Source organism: Lepidothrix coronata, unplaced genomic scaffold, assembly GCF_001604755.1.
Source record: "Lepidothrix coronata isolate B3197 unplaced genomic scaffold, Lepidothrix_coronata-1.0 Scaffold41, whole genome shotgun sequence".
NCBI lineage: Eukaryota > Metazoa > Chordata > Aves > Passeriformes > Pipridae > Lepidothrix > Lepidothrix coronata.
The window spans coordinates 5,363,668-5,388,174 of NW_016690221.1; the positions used below are offsets into that span (position 1 = coordinate 5,363,668).

General features: G+C 41.5%; 1 protein-coding gene across 1 annotated transcript in view; it reads right to left on the bottom strand.

Annotated features, from left to right (window-relative positions):
- Positions 1-24,507, bottom strand: part of XYLT1 (xylosyltransferase 1) — a 140,839-nt gene that overhangs the window by 80,115 nt on the left and 36,217 nt on the right. The window contains exon 2 of the mRNA XM_017813615.1: positions 19,245-19,776. Coding sequence (XP_017669104.1) covers positions 19,245-19,743 — 499 coding nt within the window. The 5' untranslated portion in view covers positions 19,744-19,776. The remainder of the gene's footprint in view (positions 1-19,244; positions 19,777-24,507) is intronic.

The following is a 24,507-nucleotide window of genomic DNA, read 5'->3' on the forward strand; positions in this document are numbered from 1 at the left end:
CATTATAATCAGTTGGTGCAAGGCCAAGACCAAGTGAATTTATACCATATGACTAGCTGGTCTGCTAACTAGAAATTAATCCTTCCTTTGAGATTCCATTACATCTGTCTCCTATTTTTTTAAATGCAGAATTGGAAGGACAGAGTCTGCCTTTATTCTCTGCCCAAGATAATTATGAACACAATATTGGAAACAGACCAAAAAAGTAAAGACTTTCCCATGTATTTTACATAGCTACTTTGAAAAGGTCTACTGAGGTAGTGAGAATAAAGGCTGCACTAGCAAAAGCAAAACTCAACTCACATACTTGTCCCTTGCATCACTGTGTTGCAAAATGGGAAAGTTTAGCCTTATATTTTAGCTGACACTTGCACTGCAAGTGAAATTAATAGGAATTTCACAATACAGTCAAAAGGCAGAGAAAAGATAAATAGCACATGTCTGGGAAGATCCATGCCAAAGCTGTCAGGCTGTGCTTCCTCTGCATCCCTTTGAGTTAAGCTTTTATGGATTTCTAAGGCTGCAGGGCTGGGACTAAGTGCTTTTAAGAATCTCACACTGTGGCAGCAAAAGAAGTGTGAGACATCAGATTCATGTATGTGTATGTACCATAAATACATACATGCCTCCAGCGTGGATACACTGCTAGACACATAACTGTTGTCAAATATCCTTTATGTCAAAGGACCCTGGTAAGCAATGGTTTTCCCAAATGACCCAAAGTACTTCTCATTTGTTCATCTGAATAGTAACACTTTATCACTGATCACCTCACGTACTTCAAGCTAGCTTGCTACCATGTGTACAACTTAAAGGATGAATGCGGAATGCGAGCAATTTTACGCAACAGAGAAGAAAAAGAGGACCAATCTTCTCTGAGTATATTACTTGTCAGACAGAGGAATGTAACATAATTATATTGTGACATTTCCAACAGCAAATAGATTCTACTGTAAGCAATTAACGCTGGTTCCTTTGGCAGACTTCAAAAACTTAATTGTATAGTATGCTCAGTTACAATAACATCTGAATAATAAATGCCACTGCATTACTTAAGCTAGATTTTAGCATATATGGACAGGTTAAAACACAGGTTAAACCACATGGATGTTAATTCTTCCACGGGCCACCCTTATACCCCAAAATTGTTCATTAAGATGGAAAATGTTCAGGATGTAAATATGCACATTTTTAGAAAAAAGAAGTACCAGTAAGTACTCTGGATCTAACTACAATGGAGAATTTTGATCTGTGCATTGCATATTACAACCTATGTCTCTCTTCCTGGAGATGGGAAAGGCAGGGCTGGGCTCTCCTTCCTGGCTAGAATGCTTTCCAGAAGCTGCTTCTGATCAAGAGGGATTAGTAAAGATAGTTTAAGAAGGAAGAAAAAAAAAAATCATCTGGCATTAATCCTCGAAACATTTCATAGCCAACATATCTTTAATAAAATCCCTCTAATCCAATTAGGGTGCCTTGAAAATCATATCTTGAATTCCATGCTTCATTGTGATGGGTTCTGAGCGACTGAAACATCCATCGACCAGACAGCTGCTAAACTCCTGCTCTGCTCCACAGCCCATTCCCCACCCTCCCAACTAACCCCCAAACCTGCCCAGGAACTGCCCAACTCCAGCCTGGAAAGCTGCACCAGCAGCAAACCTGAGCCCCCACACATCCGTCAGCAATTTCTAAAGCAAGCTTGCCACACAAAAGAGAGAGTATTAAAATCACTTTCATTCATAAACATATATAATTAAATGTGTATGAGGAGTTCAATACAGAATTTTAACTCCCCGTTTCACACCTGAGTTTCAGTTATTTAGAAACATCACTAGTAAGAGGAAGCAGATGCAGCCGTAGCAGGTGGGTTTGATGATGGCCTTTTAACATTCATCCCTTTGAACCAACAGGGAAAACAATTCCTAATACAATGTTTTTGCCAGCAAGGAACAAATTACTACTAATTAACTGAGCTTGATTTTTTTAAAATGTTCTCATGAAAATTATTTGGATCGGTTTTCACAAGGATGTATATTCACAGTTATATTTATGGGCAAAGAACAGAACAAAACAGCATAGTCTTGTTGCTAAAATAAAGGACTTTCACTCCATTACTCCATCACAGTATAAAAAGATCCCATTAACATACCACTAGAGGAAAACAAAGGAAAAATCAAATTGCTGGCATCAGAAAATGTTCAACAAAAGCAACATAAAGTAATTTTTCCGTACTTCAATAGACATTACAGTTTTGTTGTTAAAAAAATCTAATGTGCAGAAAACATCATTTTATTGACTAAATAAGTCACTGGCTGCTGTTAAAAGCATCTGGGGAGAATTTGTAAGTGAAATACATTCTTGCACTAATATCATAATTTATGAATCAGTTATAATTTCCTCTCAGATTTTAACAAGGCTGTGATGCCCTAGGATGCCAAAGAGCTGCTTAAACAGTAACTTGCTGAAGAGTCTGCTCTATACTGCACAAGAGGAGTATCTGTGCAATGTTTGAAAAAAAAAATTAATGCTGACTTTTTACAGACAAAAATAATAAAGGATATTATTTCTAAAATTATCTTAACTCTGCTCCTCAGAGTCTGCCTTCCCATTCTGCAACTCTCCATGTCAGCAGTCAGAGGTACTAAATTTGGCCCCAGGCACTTCCCACTTCCTGCAGCCGGGGCAGATCCTGCCCTTCCAATGCTGCTGCCTCTGTGTGCTGGCAAGGTTTTAGCAGGACCTTGGCTTCAGGGAGGCTCTGCTTCTGTGCAGCTTATCCCACACCACTGAATTTGGGGAGTTTGGCAGAAGTGAGCACGATTTGTTAGTGTGGATCTCCAGGAATAACTTAATGGGGCAGCACACTATGAGACAGGGCACACATCCAAGCAGTTATGTATTTTAATTAGGTAAAGTAAGTGCTAAAAATTGCTTTGAAGGTCTAGATGTAATTCAGTAGCATTGGTTTCCAATATAATTGGGTTTTTCTCCTGCCACCTCTCACTCATACACTATTTGATCACCCCTATCACAAGGGGAGGCTTAAAAGAGAAAAAAAACGCAAGCAACTTGTGTTCAGATGTAATTCAGCTCCTCCTCCTCAAAAGACAGAGCCCCAAACAAATTTATTCACAACTTGGCTTTTATAGCACAGTAGGGCATGAAAATCACCAACTGGCAGCAAAACTGCTAAGCAAACCTAATTTAGGAGATGAAAAGTGTGAAACATGAGAAACATCTCACAGATTGGAAAATGACATGTTTATTTAAAAAAAAAGAGACCAGAAAAAATAGGAAATGCTGGCAGAGGATCTGCAGTAACAACTGCCTGGCTGTCAGCTGGTTAAAGCTGCCCATTACCTGCAGGCTCCCAGACCAGCAGCAAGTGCTCCACAGCCCTGAGTCACTGAGCACCTGAGTGAAGGAGACAGGAAAAACACCCCAAGAGGTTTGCTGTTATTTTTTGCAGAAACAGTTCTATACTTCACTGTCTGTATGGGTAGGACCAGTAAAGATGTCTGCACCTCATTACAGAAAGGTACAAAAGCACAGCACTAGAGAATCAGGAACCATTGAGAGCTACAGCAAGGTCTCCTATCTCTACAGCAGCTCCTGCTGCAAACACTTCTGTGAGGCTGTGGACCATCAGGAACTCATCCTTCTCACAGCTTAAAACCCCCAAAGATTATTTTTAATGGAGGCAAAGGAGAAATACTACTTTTTAAGGCAAGGAGTTCGTTAATGAGTAGTAGCAACCTAACTATTCAGTTTATCTGCTGAATTAATTTCAATCCATCTCCTACTCTGCAGCCCATCTGAAATCAATGGAGAATGGACAGTGTAAAATCAGTATCAAAAGAGAATTAGCATGTTTGAACCAAATTCTGCTCGTGTTCCAGTTCTGAACAATTCTTGATCTATATAAATGCAGATTAACTTTGAGCCTCCTTAACAATTCCCCATTCTGGCTGAAAGAAGCAAATAGAACTGAGCTGCAATTTCCTTCAAATATAATTTAATTTCCACTATCTTTATTTTGACATTAAAAGAATGATGAAAAATCTCTTCATATTAGTTCTTAAGACAGTACTGCAGGAAGGTGAACTGTTTTTCCATACACACACCACTCACTCTCCCCCTTTCCTTCTTGAGATTGGACCACCCTAACTTTCCTGTTGCAAGTACCACCCTTCACTAATGAAAGAACAATTTTAATGTCTAGGATGACTCTTTATGTAAGCTAATCCAATGTCTCCTGATACCAAATGCTTACTGTTCAACAGGACAACTTTCACAGAGTTGAGGATGATATTTGAAATAGAATGCCTGTGCTGGCAACTTTTTTATTAGAACAAAATCATTCTATAAATCCAAAAGTGAACTAGTATGGAAAAGTTTAACATAATTTTAAATGAAGAAGTATTTAAAAGTAGCAATCACACCTGACACTATAATTACATTGCTCTAGTGTATAATCCCAAAAGGCCAGAGAGACCTTTTGCCAAAGGTGATTTGAGTGTTAATATGAAACTCAACGTGGGCTCGTTTTAATTACATATGTACCTGCTGAGAACATATGATAGAGTCCAAAAAGCTAATTCATTGTCAGCATGGCAGCAGGAACTAATATTAAATCTTGCACACCAAGTAAATTTTTCCAGATTACCAATTACCACACGAAAATAGGACACATTGCAAATGTGGTAATCAGCATGAAAGCAAAATGCAAAAAAAATATTGCTAAATAGAGCTCAGCTCTGGACCAGCAGAGGGTATAGGAAATCTCCCAACAGTTCATCCATCTTCAAAGCAGCAACATTTAGTTGGTCCAACTCTAACCACAATGACACCAGGTTAGTACTGACTTTCACAGTGTTGATCCTCACTGACACTGTAATAAAGTGTAATAAAACTCCTCTTTAGCCATATATAACAGCAGCTCAAAGTAGATTTTGGTGTGGGATTTTTTTTCCTTTTTATACTTAGCCTTAAATTTTCTGCATTTCAAAGATATTACTGAATGGTTTTGTGTTCTCTTCTCACGACTCCCTGACAGGTTTCTGGCACTGAAAAAACGTTAAGAGTCAGATTATACCTCTTAACCCACACCAACATGCTAACAGGCATTTTGATTTACCTTTAATTATGGACATACTCATGCATCAGTCAGTATTTTCTAAAGAAAGTGCCTGGAGTATGAAGAGGAGAACCCAGAGTCACGATGACGAGCTAACCCTGGGGAAACAAGACATAAACACAATTCTGAAGGAGACCCAGCCAATACTTCTAACTGCATCTTTACCTGCCTTTTTGTTGCTTTGCTGATGCATTATTAATTAATAACTACTGAGCACTCCCAACAGAGCATTTTAAATAACAGCTGAATTTCTTTAAGGATGATTATGAATCATAAAAGTATGTCTGCATGTTCAAAGCAATAAACAAGCCCAGGTAGGGAGCCTGAACTGCTACAGAAACTGCTCTTTGAAGCTTGAAGTTTTAGGGATGCTAAATGCCTACTGTGCAGTATTACACCATTTCCAGTCTAGCTTAATCCAATTAATCTGAAGAAACGTAGGATTTTTTATGTTTTAACTCAGCATAAGCAAACGCTGCTGGAAAGGACGATGATGGCATTTTAGAAAAGCTGCAGGGTCAGTTTGGTTCACTGCTTTATCCAAATGAAGCTACACCAATTTAGGCCAGCCAGCAATTACAGTTTTCAGTTCTCAACTAAGACAACGAAAAGAAAATTGTCAAATCACAATTATTTCTAACCATGATTTATGCAAATGCTGAAAAATGTTTCACCAGCTCTGAAATGTATTATTCAGGGATGATGCACAGTTTTCACGTTCTGCTTGAATTCTGCACAAACTTAGAAAGTATTGAAGGTGTATTTTGGGCAGCTTTGTGCTATTTCAGCTGGATAGTTTTAGATATAGGTTAAAATAAATCTGTAATGCTTAAAGATGAAAACTCATTTGGAGATTCTATTTATCCATAAGATAATTTTTTTCTATCTCCACCTCAAAAAATGAAAAGCCTCTTACTATTCAAAAAAAAATTCCAGCATTAGTTTTCAACAATATCACTGCCTTCAAGGTAGAAAGGGATTCACATTCCCACTCACTCTTCACTGGATTTAGTTACTACCCGAATAACTTTGTTTTTGCCTATAGACCATGCTTAACATTTCTTTCTGGTGTTTAAACTGGTACATAGGCAGCAAAAGCTTCAGCTGTGCTTGCTGATCTTGTTATCTGCCTTCTAGACAGATAATGCAGGCCCTTGCCATATAACACTTGGTAGATGAGGAAAAAAATAAGTTACCCATACTGTTTTCTGAACAATGCAATACAAAATTATTAATCTGTATCTAGACAAACTCTAGACAAAGGAACATAAGTGAGAGGATGTGAAGGGCAGAGCAAATGTGCACCAAGGCTTCACAGCACACGGGCACAGGACATGGACTGGTTTGATGGCCATTTGTGTGGGAGCAGTCTTACCCTCGGGCTCCCAGGGGCAAATCTAAATACCATCCTATGCTTCTGTTTCCAGCTCTTCCAAGGACACGTTTCTATTCTATTGATCTACCAGGTACCTTCTCCACCCTGAGCAGGGATCAGTCAAAGGCAGGTTCAGCCATCTGGAGTAGATGCTCAATGTGCCTTGGCAGAGAGAACACCGTGGACCCTGTCTCTTCTCTTTGCCTCCAGGAATGAGCCACACAGAGACTCCTGGAAGGCCTTGGTCTTTCACAGCAAGCAGAATTTGCTCTCAATTCCCCAGACAAACTACTACAAACTACTTTTTCTTTCTGTCTGCTAATCTTAATTATTCCGGTTTATGGCCCAGTCCTTCTATAGGGAATCATAGCAAAGAGAAAGAATAATATCTTTCCTACTTTCAGATATTAAGATGGATCATTATTCCACTTGATCTGTTGGAAGATATTTATCAGTTTGAGTTATGAGACCTTTCTGACTGTGAAGACTTAAACATCGATTTAATGCCAACTTAAAGACTCCTAAAAGTGTAGGAGATTGCATTAGATAAATAATTTAACAATAAAAGGTATATCAAGGCAGACATTATTGCAACCTTTCACCAATCAATCACCATTTTCCATGTTTATCCAATTTTCATCTCAAGGCTCTGTACATCAAATTGCCCAGACATACACTAGACAACTGAAATAACTTCATCATTGAATAGAATTGCATAGCCATTAAAATTCTCTAATATCAAGATAGTTGACATTATGTAAAATATTGGCTTTGGTTCCATAAGGTAATAAATTCTGACCTAAATCCAATCTTTCATGGATAGCTGATTCATAATGAAAAATTACTGGTTTGTCACTTTACCTTAGGAAATTTACTGTGGAAACTAATACAGCACCAGGCAATCTTTGAAATATATGATAAGTAAAACCACAGTTCCCTTCCTAACCACCCTGAAACAAAGGGAACAGATTTGGTTTGGCACAAAAATATCAGACATGCTAAAAGCTACCAGGTCAAGAGAGAAAGTTACTGTTGTGGTTTGCCCAGGTCTCTAAGGCAGAAGCACTCAAAGGATCCACTGCCCAAATGACACTTCTTGCAGCAGCCACCACACATGAGTTCCTGTACCAGGTTGAAGCTGTTGAGTTGAACAGCTAAAAATGGAGGGCAAACATCACAGGAAATTTCTCTTCTGAGTTCACATTTGTGCATCATTCTGTGGTGCAAAGCTGGAGAACCACGGTCAGCGATGTGTTGATACATCTGGAGGGTACAGTTAAGTCAGACTGGACCTACAGCTGCACTGATTTCTTGCCTTCATCCCCCCAGGAAACACCAGGGTTTTTCAGGGACAGACCTATAGGTTTTAGCACTTAAAATAAGTGACTTCAGGAAACTTACCATTTTTCTCTTTAAAGATACTTTTTTGTTCAGCAAACTCCCTTAGGGGACTCAGTAAAAAAAAGTTATTATTTTGTAACAAAATTATTTCCAAGTCTCTTTATAAAAAGGATTTAAAATCCATGTAAATACCAAACTAACTGTAGTACCATCATCACCATTTTTCCTCTCTCTATATATCTGCAATGGAGCTAACTCAGACAGAGAAGTCTTTTTCACAATTAGTCTCTGTAGGTCTATTCACAATTAATCTCAATCACACCTCTCCTTAGCCATTTGCTTCTCTGGCAAGGTGGGCAACTGAGCCAGACTGGGTTTTCCAGTCCAGCTTTCCCTTCTGTAAGGGAGCATATTTCTCATATGCTTCTGAATAAACAACCAAAAAAGTGACTCCCTCTTGGGACAGATCTTTAAACCTGCTCAGAGACTCACAGTGAAATTCTTTCAGAGCACCTACACCTCAGTCCCCTGCAAAAGAGAAAGTACAAATGGGTAAAACATATATTGCAGTAAATTTCTCTTTTGAACTTCCCTTTTCCTCTCTACTATTCAGTAAATTGCCCAGAATGAATCATAGCCCACAAATAGATGGAGAACATGAAAATGTATGGCTCTGTTTAGTCATACTACTGTCAAGCTCCACACTATTATGCAGCACAGTAACACACTGCATACACAGAAGCTTTCAGTCTGAAAGTAGCACGATTTCAAATGCTCCACTGCACAGCAGCATCCATTGGCTGGATGGAAACCTTCATTTGCAACAAAACCACAGGTGAGTAAGCAGTGAGACTGCTTAAGCTGCTGGTTACAGCCAGTCATGAACAAAGGTGCATTCTCACCAGGGAAGTGCTTCTCTTACAACTTTTAATGAGTTGTAGAAATTAAGCAAGACTTCAACAAAACACTTCCATTACTATGGGCAAGAATGTCTCCACAATAGAGACACAATCATCTTGCAACAAAGAGAATGATTCAAGCAATTATATTCTAGTTACACAGAGGGCTGCCTTGAACTTCAGGTGAGTAGTGAGACTTCCAATAAGATTTGCAGAAAAAGTCCTTTTGACTAACAGTTTTTTTTTTGTGGTGCTCCCTGACAAGACATACAACTGCTGCAGACTATTAGGAGAGGTCTAGGTTAGATATTAGGAAAAGGTTTTTCATCCAGAGGGGGGATGGGGACTAGGACAGGCTCCTCAGGGCAGTGGTCATAGCATCAAGCCTGACAGAGCTCAAGAAGCATTTGGACAACAGTCTTAGGTACATGGTGGGATTCTTGGGGTTTTCCTGTGAGGGGCAAGGAGTTGGACTCAATGATCCTTGAGGGTCTCTTCCAACTCAGGACATTCTTTGATCATGCCACAAGGACAACTGGTCATTAAAGTCAGCAAACACAAGCCGGAAGAACCAGCAAGAAAGTGGGAGATGAGCTCTGCAGATGAACTTCTTCAAGCTGATCACACAAAGATGTGATATACTCACAGTATCATAAAGATTTTATGTTCAAACTTACAAAGCTGGCCCCCAAATCATCATCATGACAGAGTCAGAAGGGTATCCTCCTACAAGAATCTTCACTGGCCATGGTAGTAGGGAATAATGTAAAGTAAGGAGAATGGTGTCTAAATGAAAGCTTTTGATTCATAAGGACAAAGGCTTTTATTTCTAAACTCCTGTCTTAACTCAAAGGCAATATATTGCTGCTAAGAAGAATTTGTGAAGTTGAAGTTATCACTGAATTTTACTGCCTATGGAGAACACGGTTCCTCTAAACCACAGGCAGTGTGTATGTGCAGTAATGATGAACAGCAAATTTGAACCCACGTCTGAACCAAGCCTGTACATGGTTAGTGATGTGCTTAGTAGGTACCACCCACTCACGACCTAAATGGACCCTCTCTCCTCAGTCTAGACAAAGCACATCATTAGGAGGGAGAAGGGCCTTTCTTCAAAGTCTTTAGCACCCAGAAAAGTTGCAGCAGCCCAGGAGAAGCTGATGTGGCAGGGAAATGCAGACACTGGAGTACAGTCAATTCTCTCCAGACAGCACTGCCTGCAGAAGTCTGGGTTTCATCCTGAGAATCATATTGAGAAATTCTGTTTTAAAAGGCAACAAGCAATTCAGTCCTTCAGAAGACATCCTGCAAATTTCACAATTTGAAAGTAGATACAGTTGCTATTCAAATTATTTTCAAGAAACTGTAGTGTTAATAGAGTTAATAGATAATGATTTTCCTGCTGTGTAATTCTGCTTTTTGGCCTAAATATCCCATTGTTCTTACAGTGACATCCATGGATGAAGACAGACAGATAAGCACTGAAACAAGAGATGGTTGAGATGATTCAGCTGCAGCAAGCTCTAGGAGAAAGGACTGAAAAATTCTTCAGCCTCCCTGGAGGCTGGTGAGAAAACAAGAGAAGAAAAATGATGGACTTTTGCCATGGGCCTTTCAGTAGGGCCAAGACTTTAAACAAGTATTTTATAGTAAAACTGTAAAATACTTCAGAATTTATTGTGCATTCAATTAAGTCTGTTGGTGACAGCAGTAGCTACTGGGGGATGGGAGTACTCTGTTCTTCCTTACAAAGGTGCCAATCAGGAATAACTAGACACAACTAGATAATAAATCAGTGGCATACCATGGATATTAAAACAGTGTGAGCAGGGAATCAGGGCTATTCACTTCTAACATGCTCTCAAACTATCAAAGAAGAGCATTTATTTGGAAGACTAAATATACACTAAGCAATTTCAAAATCCCTCTCAAGGTTGCTCAGCTACAGATTCTTGTCATTCAGTTTTTCTATAGAAGTCATGATTACCCACGGAGAAAAAAAGACTGATGTTTTAAAACTACCTTCTGCATAAGAAATGTTTGCAGCAGAAACAAGTAAATTATGATTTGGAATTTAAAATGGCATTAATGTCCTGTAAGATTGGCTTCATGCCTAGATTGCTGGAATTTTAATTCAGAATAGATCTCTTAAACAGCTCTTCCTCATTTCCAAGGAAAGACATTACAAAACAGCCACCCATCTCATAAAGCTCAGTGAATCCCAAAACACATCAAATAAATGTAGATTTTCAAAAACCTGACTGAAGCGGGGTGCATTCCCTTTAACTATGTACTTAATTCTGTAACAAACTCTGTAAAAAGTTAAAGTATTTGTTTGAAGAAGCCACACCAGAGGAAAATTCTTTGCCTCAGCTCAGGATGATGAAATTAAATGTCAATACTTTTCCCCCAGTTAGTAATACAGTCAGTGCCACTGGCTTCAAACTAAACTCCGACAGCCCTGACCTGCAGACAGCAAAGATTTCTGGAACATAACACTTCCTCAGTCTCAGAATAATAGTTCATCAGCTGTAGATTCTTGTGAAAATACAGTACTACTTTGCTAAGTAATGGTATTTCCAGAAGTGCAATGGTTAGAAAGGTAGAGCTGAATTTGTGCTCCTTGTGTCCTTGGTGACATTTCAGGCCTAAACCAAAAAGCAAATCTGAAAGTTGCTGTTGCTTGATTACAATTACTATGTAACATTGACATTCTAACACAGTTTTGTTCTGGCTGCAAAGTCAAATTAGGAAAGAATATAACATTGAGACTGTTTGTGCAACCTCAACTCAAGCTAAGTTCAGCGCTAATATGCACAAATGCCTGCCTAGCTTTGAATGAAATTAAGATAATTAGATGCCGTGTTTCCTCTTAAGGGTCTGTCTACTAAAACCACCATAATGAGTCCACTTCAGAGGTCCAACGCCTGTTTTATATGAAAACCATCATGTTTCCAGAATGGTTCAATGTACTACAGGGGGAGGTTGGGTTTGGTGGATTTGTTTTGGGTTTGGTTTTTTTGGTCCTTCTCATTCCCCAATCCCCCGCCCCTCTCCAGCTCGTACAATTGCACCAACAATTTTCTTTAGCCACAGTTGTATTTGACTTTCCCCACCAACACTCTGTCCACACATTTCAGGATCACTGGGAAGCATTAACAATCACTTAAGTACTCTTCTGTCATCTCTGTACATGCACAGTAATCTTTATCAAAATATTCACTGAGCTTCTGCTACCCTCGTGCTCTCTTCCCAGGAGGTTTGCAGCGAGGACATACTTAGCCATTATCCTCTCCCACGCCTGCCCACGCTCCCCCTTTAATGCTCCATGAAACGATATCATTTTCCAAAACAGAGGCTTGGTGAGAACTGGGACTGCTGACCATAAATTTTCCAGCCCTTCTGCCCCCCAATTCCTTGTGTCATGCACTGCTCTCGGCATTTCCTTGAGATGCCATTTCCTAGATGTTTTTCTGCGGCCTGTCAGGGACCAACTCTGCAGCCTCCAGATCCACAGGTGTTCAGACAGGCCTAACGTGGAAAACGTGACCAGACACCAGCATCGCGTGAAAAAAAACAACAGGATCATCAGTCTGATCTCATTCTCCCACTTCTAAACTTGCAGATGATCTAGACAGGAGCTGTCTGTACTTAAATGAAAGGATTAATTGTCATAGACACCCAACAGTTTTCCCCTCACTGAAATTTCTTCTAATCCCAAAGCTGAAACTACGCAAGACAGCGCTGACAGAGCCAGCCTGTGCTCACAATGGCCTTATTTTTGAAAGAAAAATCCCTGAGTTCTGCAACACCACAAGCTCACACATCCTTAGAAACATCAGTCCCCTGTCCTCAGCATTGCAGCTGTCCCAGAGAGGCAGGGAGGTGGAAAAACCACGTCACCCTAATTTGGGATGCCACAAGGACATTTCTAGAATTCCGGTTCCCTTACAAGGTGTGCACACACCTTCCTTCTGCAAAGAAAATTGTCCAGTTTCTGACCCACTGGCCAGATGCAGTTTCTAAGGATAACTCATTCATTTAGGCCCTCCTGCCACGGAACAACCCAGCTGTGAGCAGGGGGAAGTGTTTTGTAGCTCTTACATCAAGGCTGCCCCATCACTCCCTTCAAAGGACCAGAGGGCACTGGTCACCCACAGCAAGGCTAGCAGACTGGTGACAGGGACTTATGTGGACTTTGGGTCCCAGCATTGACATGCACTTTCATCACTTAAATGATATACTGCATTATTACTTACATCCTAATTTTAACTATCCAAACTTAAACATGTAAGTACACAAGCTTATTATTAAAAATCTGAGAATCACTGGCCACAGACATTCTACCTGAGATCTCATTTTTCTCCTTGAAGTGCCACAGTTTCACTCATTTTATTAGAGTAGGCTCTGCTTCACACATGTGAGGGGAGAAACACATGAGTTATTTCATAAATTCATTTCGCCTAAAATGCAAATACTGAATCTTGAAATGGCCCTTCATAATGAAAGTAGTGCTGTAAACACGGTTTCCAGAACAGTACACAATCTCTGTACACGGTGTAATTACATCTCAGCATTCTGCAGAATACCAGTGTATGGCTTAAATGCTATTAATTGTAAGCAGTTTTGTTCCACAGGATGTTGTTCGCCGATAACTACTCAATTAGGGTTATTTTGCAATTAGTCTACTCACAATAAATTTATTGCAACCAGAGTCATCTGTGGTGCAGCAAATTAAACCGCTGTCTGGGCTGCATGTGCAGTGCCTCTTGCAGGCTCCTTAAACCCTGTATAGCTCACCACAGTGATTTTGTCACACTAATGGATTAACCACACAGAAAAGCAGCAGCAGCCAATGTCATTTGGAATCCTGAAACCAGCAGAAAAAGACAAATCTGGGGTTCAATGATCTGTAGATCAAACCCAGCGAGTCCAAAAATGCACTGCCAAACACTTAAAAGCTAAACAAATCAAATGTCTCTACGTCACTGTGCGTGTGCACATGCATATTGAGTGGATGAAATCCTCTATTTGCTTAGCTACAGGTCCCATTCTTTTAAAATTTTATAGAGTATGCTCTCATTTCCATGCCTTAAAGAACAGCTCTGCTCCACCCCATACGTATTTGGCATCTCAGTGGCTTATCCTCTCCCTCCCTGCAAATCACAGCTCTTTCTGCTGAGTGCCTTGAAGTAGTCAGGTAAAAACACTATAGACATTCAGATTGCTATTACCTGTGTGTATTATTCAGTAAACAGATCTTCAGAGCCCTTTTCTCTCAGTTTGAAAACCAAAAGGCTCTGTTTTCTAAAACGAAATGGAAAATTTTCTTCTCAGCAGCCTGTAAGAAGCTGAAAGCTCTTGCTTCGATGTGTCAGAGCAGCATTATCAATAAGCAACCAGGGAGAAGGCAGTCTGATAAATGATGTGGAATGAAGGTAGCTTGATTATCTTCCTACTTTACTATAAGCTGGGTTTACTCCACAGGGATGAAGGCAGTGGTAAACCTGTTTGATTTAAAAACTAAGAAAAGACAACAGAAGAGCTAAAGGGAAATAAATCAGGCTCACTTGAGGCCTTCTGCTTTCCCAGGGACTTTTCTTTCGCCAGAACTACATCTTAGAAAACACCCCTCAAAAAACACTGCTACATACCTTTAGTCTATCTAAAGCCATAGATTTGGGTCAAGAAGAAACCCAGTTGGGTAATTAATGATAAGGATTAGGCCAGAGTCTCCCCTAGGGATATGGCAGTCCAGAGGAGGTGGCCCAGAGGAGGTGGCCCCTGGTGCAGATACCACTTGGCACAGTGCCTGTGATGACTCGTGGATCTGGAGCCAATGACTAAGGAGGAACTGTGCTGCATGTCCACCCAGCAAACCTGCAAGGCAAGGGATTCAGAGCTACAAACTACCACCATCCACATGGAAGTGAAAACCAGAGAACCCTAGGACTGAACCCAGCCAGTGGTCAGCAGCTGGGCTACTTCCATTGCAAAAAGAAGACTGTAAGCAGAAATCACAACTTCAGTGTCATGTTTAAATGTGGAGTTGTATAACTGTAACTGCATTGCTGCCCATTGCTGTTGTGCAGCAATCTCAGCAGTCGTGGTCAGGATCACAGTGGTCATTCTGGGACTGTGCTCCTGTCCATGGTAATATGAGATTCTGCTGGCAGCAGATCAGGTCACTTGTGCTTTGTAAAAAAGAATTTTATCTAGGTACAGAGTGAAGCTTATTTTAGAGTCAAGAATTCACATTTAAACTTCTGCTTCTTCCCAGTACCCCTGCACAAGAGGAGGGCCATGTGTGATGACAGACAAAGAAAGGAGGCAGCTGGTCCACGTCCACCAACAGCTTTGGTGAGCAGAAGCGAATCTGTCACACCACAGGAATCAGTGTCCCCAGTCTGGCCCGTACAGGACTAGGCTGACGGTGGCCCCCTCAAGGAAAAGATAAGGCTGCACCTAAAGCCTTTGACACCAACCTCCTATTCCATAGCATTTGTGTCCTGTTTTTAGGACCAGCTTGCTGGGAAAGGCCATCTCATGTGCTCTGCAAGTCAGATAACTGGTAAAGCTACCCTGTCCTGTTTTGCTGCTTCAGAAGCAATGCCCTTAGAGGGACTGCAGCCCCCAGAGAAATAACACCTGCATGTCGAACAAGTAGTGAATATCATGCTCTTGGCTTACAACAATTCTTTCTTTTATACACTGAAGATAGTTATAATCAACTTCCTTTGCCTGTTGCCTTTGGAAACAATAAAATATTTAAAAAAGAAACAGCTTGTATGATCCTGTTCCTGTTGATAACCACCCAAGCGAACATATCACTTAACATTTATGACAATCCAGTTGGATGGAGTCATGCCCATGACTGATAGCTACACTTAGTAACGTTGTGGTTTTGATCAGCTGAGACAAGATCCAAGGGGATTAAACAATGGATGACATCTCAATGGAAACCACAGCACTGGGAACGTGTTTATATGTTGGGATAATGGATGAATGTGCTGCTCCAAACGCATAAATATTTATACTTCACAGCTCTGCTGAAAACAGACAGGAAACCTTTTTTCAAACAAAACTGAAGGGAACAACACTCATAGGTTGAATACAGACTCAGGTCCCCAGTGTCTGACAAACAGAACGTAGCTTTTTTAATGCATAAAGTAGCAAGACCCCCTGCCCACACCTCCCCCTACCAGCAATCCTAACAGCGGGGTGTCTTATATCCCCAAAAAGCTGATGGCCAGTGCTTCAGAAACATCTCCTAACCAAGTTCAACTCCTTTCAAGGACCCCCAGAGTTGATGAAGTCACCTTTGATGAGGGATGGAGCCACCCTGTGAGTGAATGACAGCAGTATTTATGTCCTACAGCGGGAGGAGAGAGATGGGACCACAACACTTTTAACTCAGATAATGTATCTTGAACAGGGCTGTAAAATTCAAGGGACCTACCAAGTTCTGTACATCTAAGGCCTTCCAGTAGGCACTGGACACCCTTAGTTTTGGGTGTCTTGATAGTACTGTATTCAGACATTTGAAAAACGACTTCAAAGGCTGGATCTCTCCGTAGGTCTGATGTCCCAGTCTGCTCGAGCATTGGTGCTTCCTGCATAAGTAACTCATGCCCCGTTCAATATGCTGCTGCATTATCACTTCCCCACAGCAAAGCTCCCAAATCAGCTCTAGAGCAACCTCATACAGAATACAGGAGGTCCAGACTTTCTGTAAGGAAATCTGGCAGTTGAAGTGGTTAACTTCAGCTGTCAGCATGGGCAGCAGAAAATAACCTTGAGGCAAAGAAAACATCTTCCACACATATCCATCTGGCTAAGTTAAGATGCCTCTCAATTATTCTTTTCAAACAAGTATCATTGCCTAAAATAAAAAACTAAATGAAACTCTAGCTGTGCAAAGCTAAAAATTTTACACACAGTCTTTTTACACTTAATTTTTTTTAATGTGGTATATATCCATACCACATGAGTTTTGCCTAAATTAACCATAGTTGGACAACTTCTTCATTTCTCTAGTCATGTTTGTAGCTCCCAGGTTTCCTGAACGTTTTACTATGTCTTATTACAACTGAAGTGTAGAGAAGCAAGATTCTACACAGTGCACAACTGCACATGCCCAGGCTTCCTCCTCCCCCTTTTTGCCTGTGCCCTATTCTGATTTGCTCTGTCTGATAGCCCACCCTATGTTCTGCCCCTTTTCCCTGGCGGGACGGTTAAGAATCGGACACACGCCTGAATAAAGATTTCTGCTTGCACCCTTCCTGGTGTCCTGTCCCCCCCTCCTTTCGGACCGCGACACTGAAGCATTTATACCAATGTCCTATGTACATACATGCTGAAAGGCTTCAAGTGTAAAATGAAACACTGTACTTGGTTCTAAGACCACACTATTATCCCAGCTGCAGGGCATAAGACATAAAATCTGTATTTAAAAAAGAAGCAATAAATATTTCTTGAGAAACCTGTTTTTAAGAATGGCAGTTTTTTAAAACTTCTGGAAAGTCACCCTGTATCCCTGGGAGACAAGATTACCAGGCAGGGGCTGGAATCATAGGTGTGTGCAAAACTGCACAGTTGCAGTGTGCGCCCACACTGATGACAATACATCTTCCAGCTCCCTCCAGGATATCACTTGCATATTTGTATATAGGTATATAGCATTGATTACATTACTAAGACATGTCCTTGATCCCAAAAAGTGTAGGACAGTGTCTGCAAGGTGCTGACCTCCATCAACAGACCAGAGCTGACTGTCTTGTCATTAGGGAGGAAGAGGGAAGGACGGCAAGGACATGTTTTTCACCCTGAATTCCATCTTTGGCACCTCACTGGGACCTCAGGGACACCCAGGGGTACTCGCTGATGCTCAGCCTGTCACTGATGTCTGGTTTTGCTAAATTCTTAATTCTCTGCTGTCCTTTTTATCTCCCCTTCAACTTGTGCTGCCTTTGTTGTTTCTCTTCCCATCTTCCCACTGAACACTAAGTCTTCTACCTGCTCCACTAATTCTTGGTCTCCAATGTTTGCCCATCCAGCTTAAAAACTTGGGAGTATTACCATGATAAGAGAGAGAGAAAAAACACCAAAAGAGACATGGTAAAAAACAGAACAGCCACAGATGCATTGGGGTGGGGAATGGGGTGGTCACACCATTCATCCTGGTAATGTGCACCATCTAAATTAAAAACCTAAGAATCTTATTACATGGAGATGTGCTTGTTTGGAAACATTCTCTGGGGCACCTCTTCTTTTCCACTGTCTGTACAGGGAATCTAACCTCCTAATTTAGGCAACAGCAACATGGATCATCCTCTCCACCACACTGAAACCACCTATAGCACCCACTGCTTTGTGATGGTGCAATAAAGAGGTACTGTGGGGGTTAGAGGATGTAACTAAGTATTCCTAATGAAAGAAACTAAACATCCCCTAGTCCCAATGGCTCACCACGTTTACTCCATAATCTCAAAGCAAGACCTATTCTCTAGTTTGTAAAAGTCCCTCTGCACTTTCAGCTCAGCCAAAGGCATCAGCACATCCTTCTGTGCATGGGCTGAAGTGCCACTTACAGGGTGGGGACTCTGGACTGTTGTATAAACAAATGCTGCTGTGGATAATGTTGCTCCTTGATCAATACCCACTTTGATCAACTGATCAATGCTTTTTCTTTTTTTAAAAGCCACTTTGCTCTGTGGGGAGCTTATAGCTTGACGAATGGTGACACATGAAGCAGTCTCCGAAAAGTAGGAAAAGGTCAGCTCAGAAATGCAAACTGACAGCAAGCTGAGAGGTAACTTGTGATCTGATGGCATGGACAAACCAAAGGCAACAAATCAAAGCTTGGCTTAGGCCAGCAGAGGTAACTGACTCTCTACAGCAGTGATTTTGAAAATAACTTTTGCTGATTCAAGAACATTAAAAATAGAAGTCAGCCACAAAATTGGATTTTCCCCATGCTTTTGGAAATTTCTTTTTACTATAGTTCTGATAATTACTGGGGTTATCAAAATGCTTAGGACTCCACTGTGCCAGAAAAATAGCCATATGGCCATCAATGCCACTCATTTATTGGTTAGCATAAAGCACCAAAATTCACAATGGCTGTTCCCTGATCGCTAAAAAGCACAAAACTCCTGCACAGAATAACCAGACTCTGGCTAAGAAGTAAAAGTCTGGTTAGACTAAGAAGTAAAAGAAACAGAAGTAGCAGGTGAATACCCAGATCACACTGTGCGACAAAAATGTGGAGGAAGCGAAAAAATATTCTGTAGGAATCTGCCAAGGATCTTGTGACATCCATATAATTCCCTGTTTAAAACACCTCCAAACCCTCCCTCGTTTTCATGGGCTAAGTCCAGTACACACTCCTGCGATAAAGCCATTTTTCTCATCAGAAGGCCATTTCAAACATACAGAGTCCTTCCCCCGAGGCACTGTGTTATTTCTCCTTCACCATCTCCCAACTTACCCTCCAGGGCACAGAAACGCGTCACCTTCTCCGGCATCAGCTTCCCGACCTTGTGCTGACAATACACATCCGCGATCTCCTGGCGACACTGCTTAGACTTAGCGCGGGACATGGCTGAGATTGCCTCTTTGCCCGTGACCTCACACTTGGGTGGTTGGTCGTATTTCAGTTCAGGGGAGCTGTTTTCAATTTTTTTTAAAAGATGCTCTTTGGGAGACCTGTCAATCTCCTTCAGATTGTTGTTGTTGTTGTTGCTGCTGTTTTTTCCGGGGTGATCATCGAATTGCACCACCTCATTGGAGTTCTTCCCCAGCAGCAAGTTCTCCTTCATCTTCTCCTCTTCCAGTTTCTTTCTCAAGTGCTCCTTTTGCTTGCTAAGGGGTTTTTTCACCAGCTCAGACTGGTGTTTTTGCCTCTGAGTCCTGGGAGCAAAGTTACTGTTATCAATAGTTTCAAAGTCCTTGGGGACTGAATTTTCATTATTGCTGTCTGTTCGCATTTTCTCTTTCGGTCGGTGGGAAAAATAGCCATCCTATAAATGGGGAGAAAAATTATACTCATCTTACTAAAACAGTCATATCCCATGCATTACAAGCATTTCTTACATGACAACATAAATCAATTACAATCCAACATACTGCAAAAAATCCCCATGTTAGGGTTCATAGCAGAAAGACAGAGCTAAGAGGCTTCTGAGCTGCCCAAGTCACCCACAGGGGCACTCCCTTCCTCACTGGGCCAGAGTCTAACTCCCATCTCAGATGGAGCAGGGGTGTTTTACTCAGGTTTGTGAGCAGGGATTAACCAGACACTTTGCCCTGACACCATTAAATATCTATGACAAAACCCACGCAAGTTTCAGTGGAGCGAGAGCAGGTCCTTCAGTGCTTTCCCTCCCTCCTTGGGATAAGGACTGCAGTTTGGTATCCCAGGAACTGCCCCATTCCTCTGCAGAAAGCACCACCTGACCACAGGACTACAGCCTGACCTTTCTTCCACTGAAGTAACTTTGCTACAAACCAAACCCCTCCCAATCTTATTTTTTTCCCCAGTTTCTACATACTAGAACTTCAGAGAAGTGTTCCCATCGGGTGGGTGCACTGCAGGCTTCCTGCAGGTGGGAATTTGTGGGAGCAACAAGCCCTGTGTGAGCAGCTGCAGACACTTGGGCTCCCCGGGAGGGTCAGAGCCAGGCTCAGGTGTTGGCTCTTAACCACCATGGTCCTCTTCTCCACACTGGGTACTCTCTGATAAATACACAGCCCATAATGTTGCAACATTTAAAATATATCACAAAAGGAAAAGGAATAGACCATGAAAAATATCTGTCTGCAGCAGAATAAGGTTTTGCTTCACAATTTCACCCCTGTCATAGGTGGAGACCTATTACCACGGGAACTTGTCCCTGCTCATCAACAGCACAGGTGTTGATGTTTACAACAGCAAAGAAAAGGGAGGATTCTCATAGACTGTGAGAGACAGCAGAGAACAGGGCAATCTACTCTAGAAAAGATGTGACAGGCTAGAACACAACCAAGGGGCACCTAGGTGTGTATATGAGTATCAAATGGGACAGCCAGGGGTGGGTGAGGCTGAGCTGCCTTCACTCCAACCATGGAAATCACTTCTCAGACTAGTGGGGGACACAATTTTTAGACCCGTAGACCAGGAAACATCTCCATTTCTAAAAGTGATCAGTAACAGATGAAATGAATGATGAATTGTTATTAAAACATCTGAAGACAGGAGTATAAATATTAATGGACTTTTTGAGTCTGTCCTGTTTCCTTTCCATTTGTGGAAGACCTAACCAAAAATTAGAGGCTGGGAAATGACAGCATCACTAATGATGACTGATGGGATCATCTTTTAGCACCTGTGAATCACATTTTGTATTCAAAACATTTTACCAGCATTAGCTAATTCTTTCTCACACCTCTTCTGGGAGGAACTAAACAGTGAGGGTTTGCAGAGAAAGGAGAGGGAGATAATGACTTATCCAAGGCCATGCAGGAAGTCAGTATCAGTTTGACCTCTGCAGCTCAGCAATGAGAAATGTTTGAATAGTTTATTCATTAGAAGATGTTGTTTTGTAAGTGGATGAAGTGATTCTCTCTCCATGAATATGTTCAGTTTGCAATTAGCTTTAGCAGTCCAACACAGAATACAGAGGAATTAAACACAACAACAACAACAAAAAACAAACAAACAAACACACAAAAACCCCCCACATCACACAAAACCCCTGGCAACAACTCACAAACCAAAATGCAAACATTTTTCAAACAAACAATATATTTCTAGTTTAGAGAGAAAGATTTTTTTTTTTAAAATTCACATTTTAAGGGCACACACGAAATTAAATTCTTTTTTCTGTCTTATTTTTTTTTAGGAGAGGAAAAGAATAGCATTTAATACAGAAGCACAGATTCATGTAAGTAGAAAAAGACTTTTAGGATCATGGACTCCAACCATTCCCCCAGCACTGCCAAGTCCACCACTAAACCATGTCCCCAAGTGCCACACCTAAAAGTCTTCTAAATCCCTCCAGGGACTGTGACTCCACCACTGCCCTGGGCAGCCTGTGCCAGGGCTTGACAACCCTTTTCCATGATTAAAATTTTCCTAATATCCAACCCAAATCTTCCCTGGCACAACTTGAGCTCATTTCCTCTTGTCCAGTCAACTTGTTACCTGGGAGACAAGACCAATCCCCACCTGGCTACACCCCCCCTAAATCCCGATCTGTACAGCAAATGCATCTGTATAAAGAGGCAAAGAAGGGAGAGGAGATGTTCACTGTTGGTTTTTTTGTGGTAATTATTACCCACAAATGAGACACTGGCCTGAACCAGAACAACAGGCACACACCCCCCCCATGTTCCCAGGAGCACACAGCCTTGCCCACACTCTGCCCTCCTGCCCCATCTGAACCTCTGGAGTTTGACAAAGTGCCAAAAGATGAGGTGAGGGCCCGTTTCTGTTTCAAACAGCATCTGACATAATATCTGTGTGGTGTTTCCATCGGGATCTTTGCTCTCCATGTTACCAACCCTGTGCCCAGGAGTGCTGGACAAGCTGTGCAGCTTCCCTGGGACTGCCAGAGGCTGCAGCTCCGGGCTCTGCAGCAGTGATCCCACCTGGCTGGTGCACTAAGCTGGCACAGAGCAGCAGAAAGCTGTGAGGAAACCTCAGGAGAAAAAAGCAAAGCAAACAGCAGATTTACTGGTGTGCAGTTCACCTCTTTAAACTGTTTTCCTTCTTCAAGTGCTTTGCCCCCTCTGGGAAACGCTTTTCCAAGTCTACATGCTGGAATCTGAAATAACAAATGAATTCTAAATGCTTCAAAGGCAGACACAAAACGCAGCTCGGTTGTAACTCTTCCCTGCCTGCAGGGACAGTGAACACGACAAAACCTCCCCACAGGAGGACACCCAGCGTCTGCAGGGACATCTCTATGGGAGGAGCAGGGACTAAAAATAAAGCAGGGTCTGTACAACAACTGTAAAACCAAGAGCTATAGATATACACTGAAAAATAAGGACATGTAACAAATACCCCAGTTGGACAGTGAAATCCACCCTCACGCAATCCCACACCTGTTGGTGCAAGTGTAAAATGCCACAAAACCAAAAACCTCCACCCACCTCTAATTTGCTTTTCTCTCTCGACTGCTGTCACCAAAGCCAGGCATGATTGTTACAGTATAATGATTTCAAGATAGGCTCCAGACATGACAGCAGAATGCACACATTTGCAGTGCAGAGGAAATGAAACTCAGCACTCTGAGCTTAGAACAGCAGCAGCTGCTGACAATAAGTTGTGTTCATTTGTGAAGTTCAGGGGCACAAACAAAAGCAGCACATCTGGTTTTCAGCTGCCTGCAGGAAGATAGGTTTTACTTGCTCTGCAGTATTTTATTTTTACAGTGCTGGATTAATTGCAGACTTTGTCATGGATGTCTGAGACATTCAAGACAGGACAAAGTCATCTTGCAGAAAGATGATCTGGAAACCAGGCAATTCCAGTTCTGACAGTACCATAGCACAGACATCAGTGGGTTCACCATCTAAATCATCATTTTTCTCAACTTTTATCTATTTGTTAGTAGCACCTCCTTATCTCTGTGCTTGCAAATCACTGAAAAAATGGAAGGCTATGCCAGGACCAAATGAGAAGCAGAGAGCCTATTAATATATCCTGTATGTGTCTACAGTCAAAGATGAAAGGATTATTTTCAAACCAACACCAAACACTGCTATTTTTTGTTTTGTATCGATCTCATCCAAAGAACACACAAAAAAGTCATTAGGGAAAGCACCATTTTGGTCTTTGCAACAGACCAAATCTCTCTAGAACAGACATAGATCAGAGGAGGATCTATCCAAAGTCAACTCATTTGAGAGGCTACCCTATTACATTACTCAGTACTAGAAGGTGTCAAACACAACACGTGCCACCCAAGAGCACACATTTCAACTGTGCCTCTCCTACAGTCCCACCCTCTGCCAGTTTAAAGCCCTTTCCTCTTGCCCTATCACTCCATGCCTTTGCAGAAGTCCCCCTCCGGCTCCTTGTAGCCCCTTTAGTACTGGAAGGTGCTAAAAAGAAATCTCTGGAGAGTTTCCTTCACTTTGCAGCACCATATTTCAAAGATGAAGTGTGACATTGTGGATGTGTATCATCGAACACAGACCTAAGAGAAAGATTTCCACAAACAGAAATTTTCTGTCCTAACTTCACCAGAAGACACACAGAGAGGTTAAGTGCTGAGTACTCGATGGCAAGAGCCCTGTCAGGGAGAGTTTTAATGACCGTGGGGCCTCTTCTGTGCCTGCAATTCAGCAATAACAAGCAAATTCTCTGAAACTGGGAAAGAACAGTCTGTACCCAGGAGTGTGCATGAGATCACTGCCAATTACATACTGATTGCCATTGATGCTAAAAATAATATTATAACATTAATGCAAAAATAACATTTTAAGCTCAGAGTCATTTTATGTAAGGACAGAGTTTGAATTCTGCTCCAAATTCTGCTGCTTGTTGAACATGCAGATCTTAATTCTCCAAACTCCAACTTTAATGTGTTTTATTAAAGTTTGTCAGACACAGTGCTCTTTGGTATATCAGCCACTATATCTACACTGACTGAGGGTCTGGAGCTCAGGTACTGTGAGTTTGTTTGAATTCAAAGTCTCTTCTATCTCAGGAAGGAAAGCCTGTGTTTCTGCAGAGACTTTGCAATCTAATAAGAAAACCATGG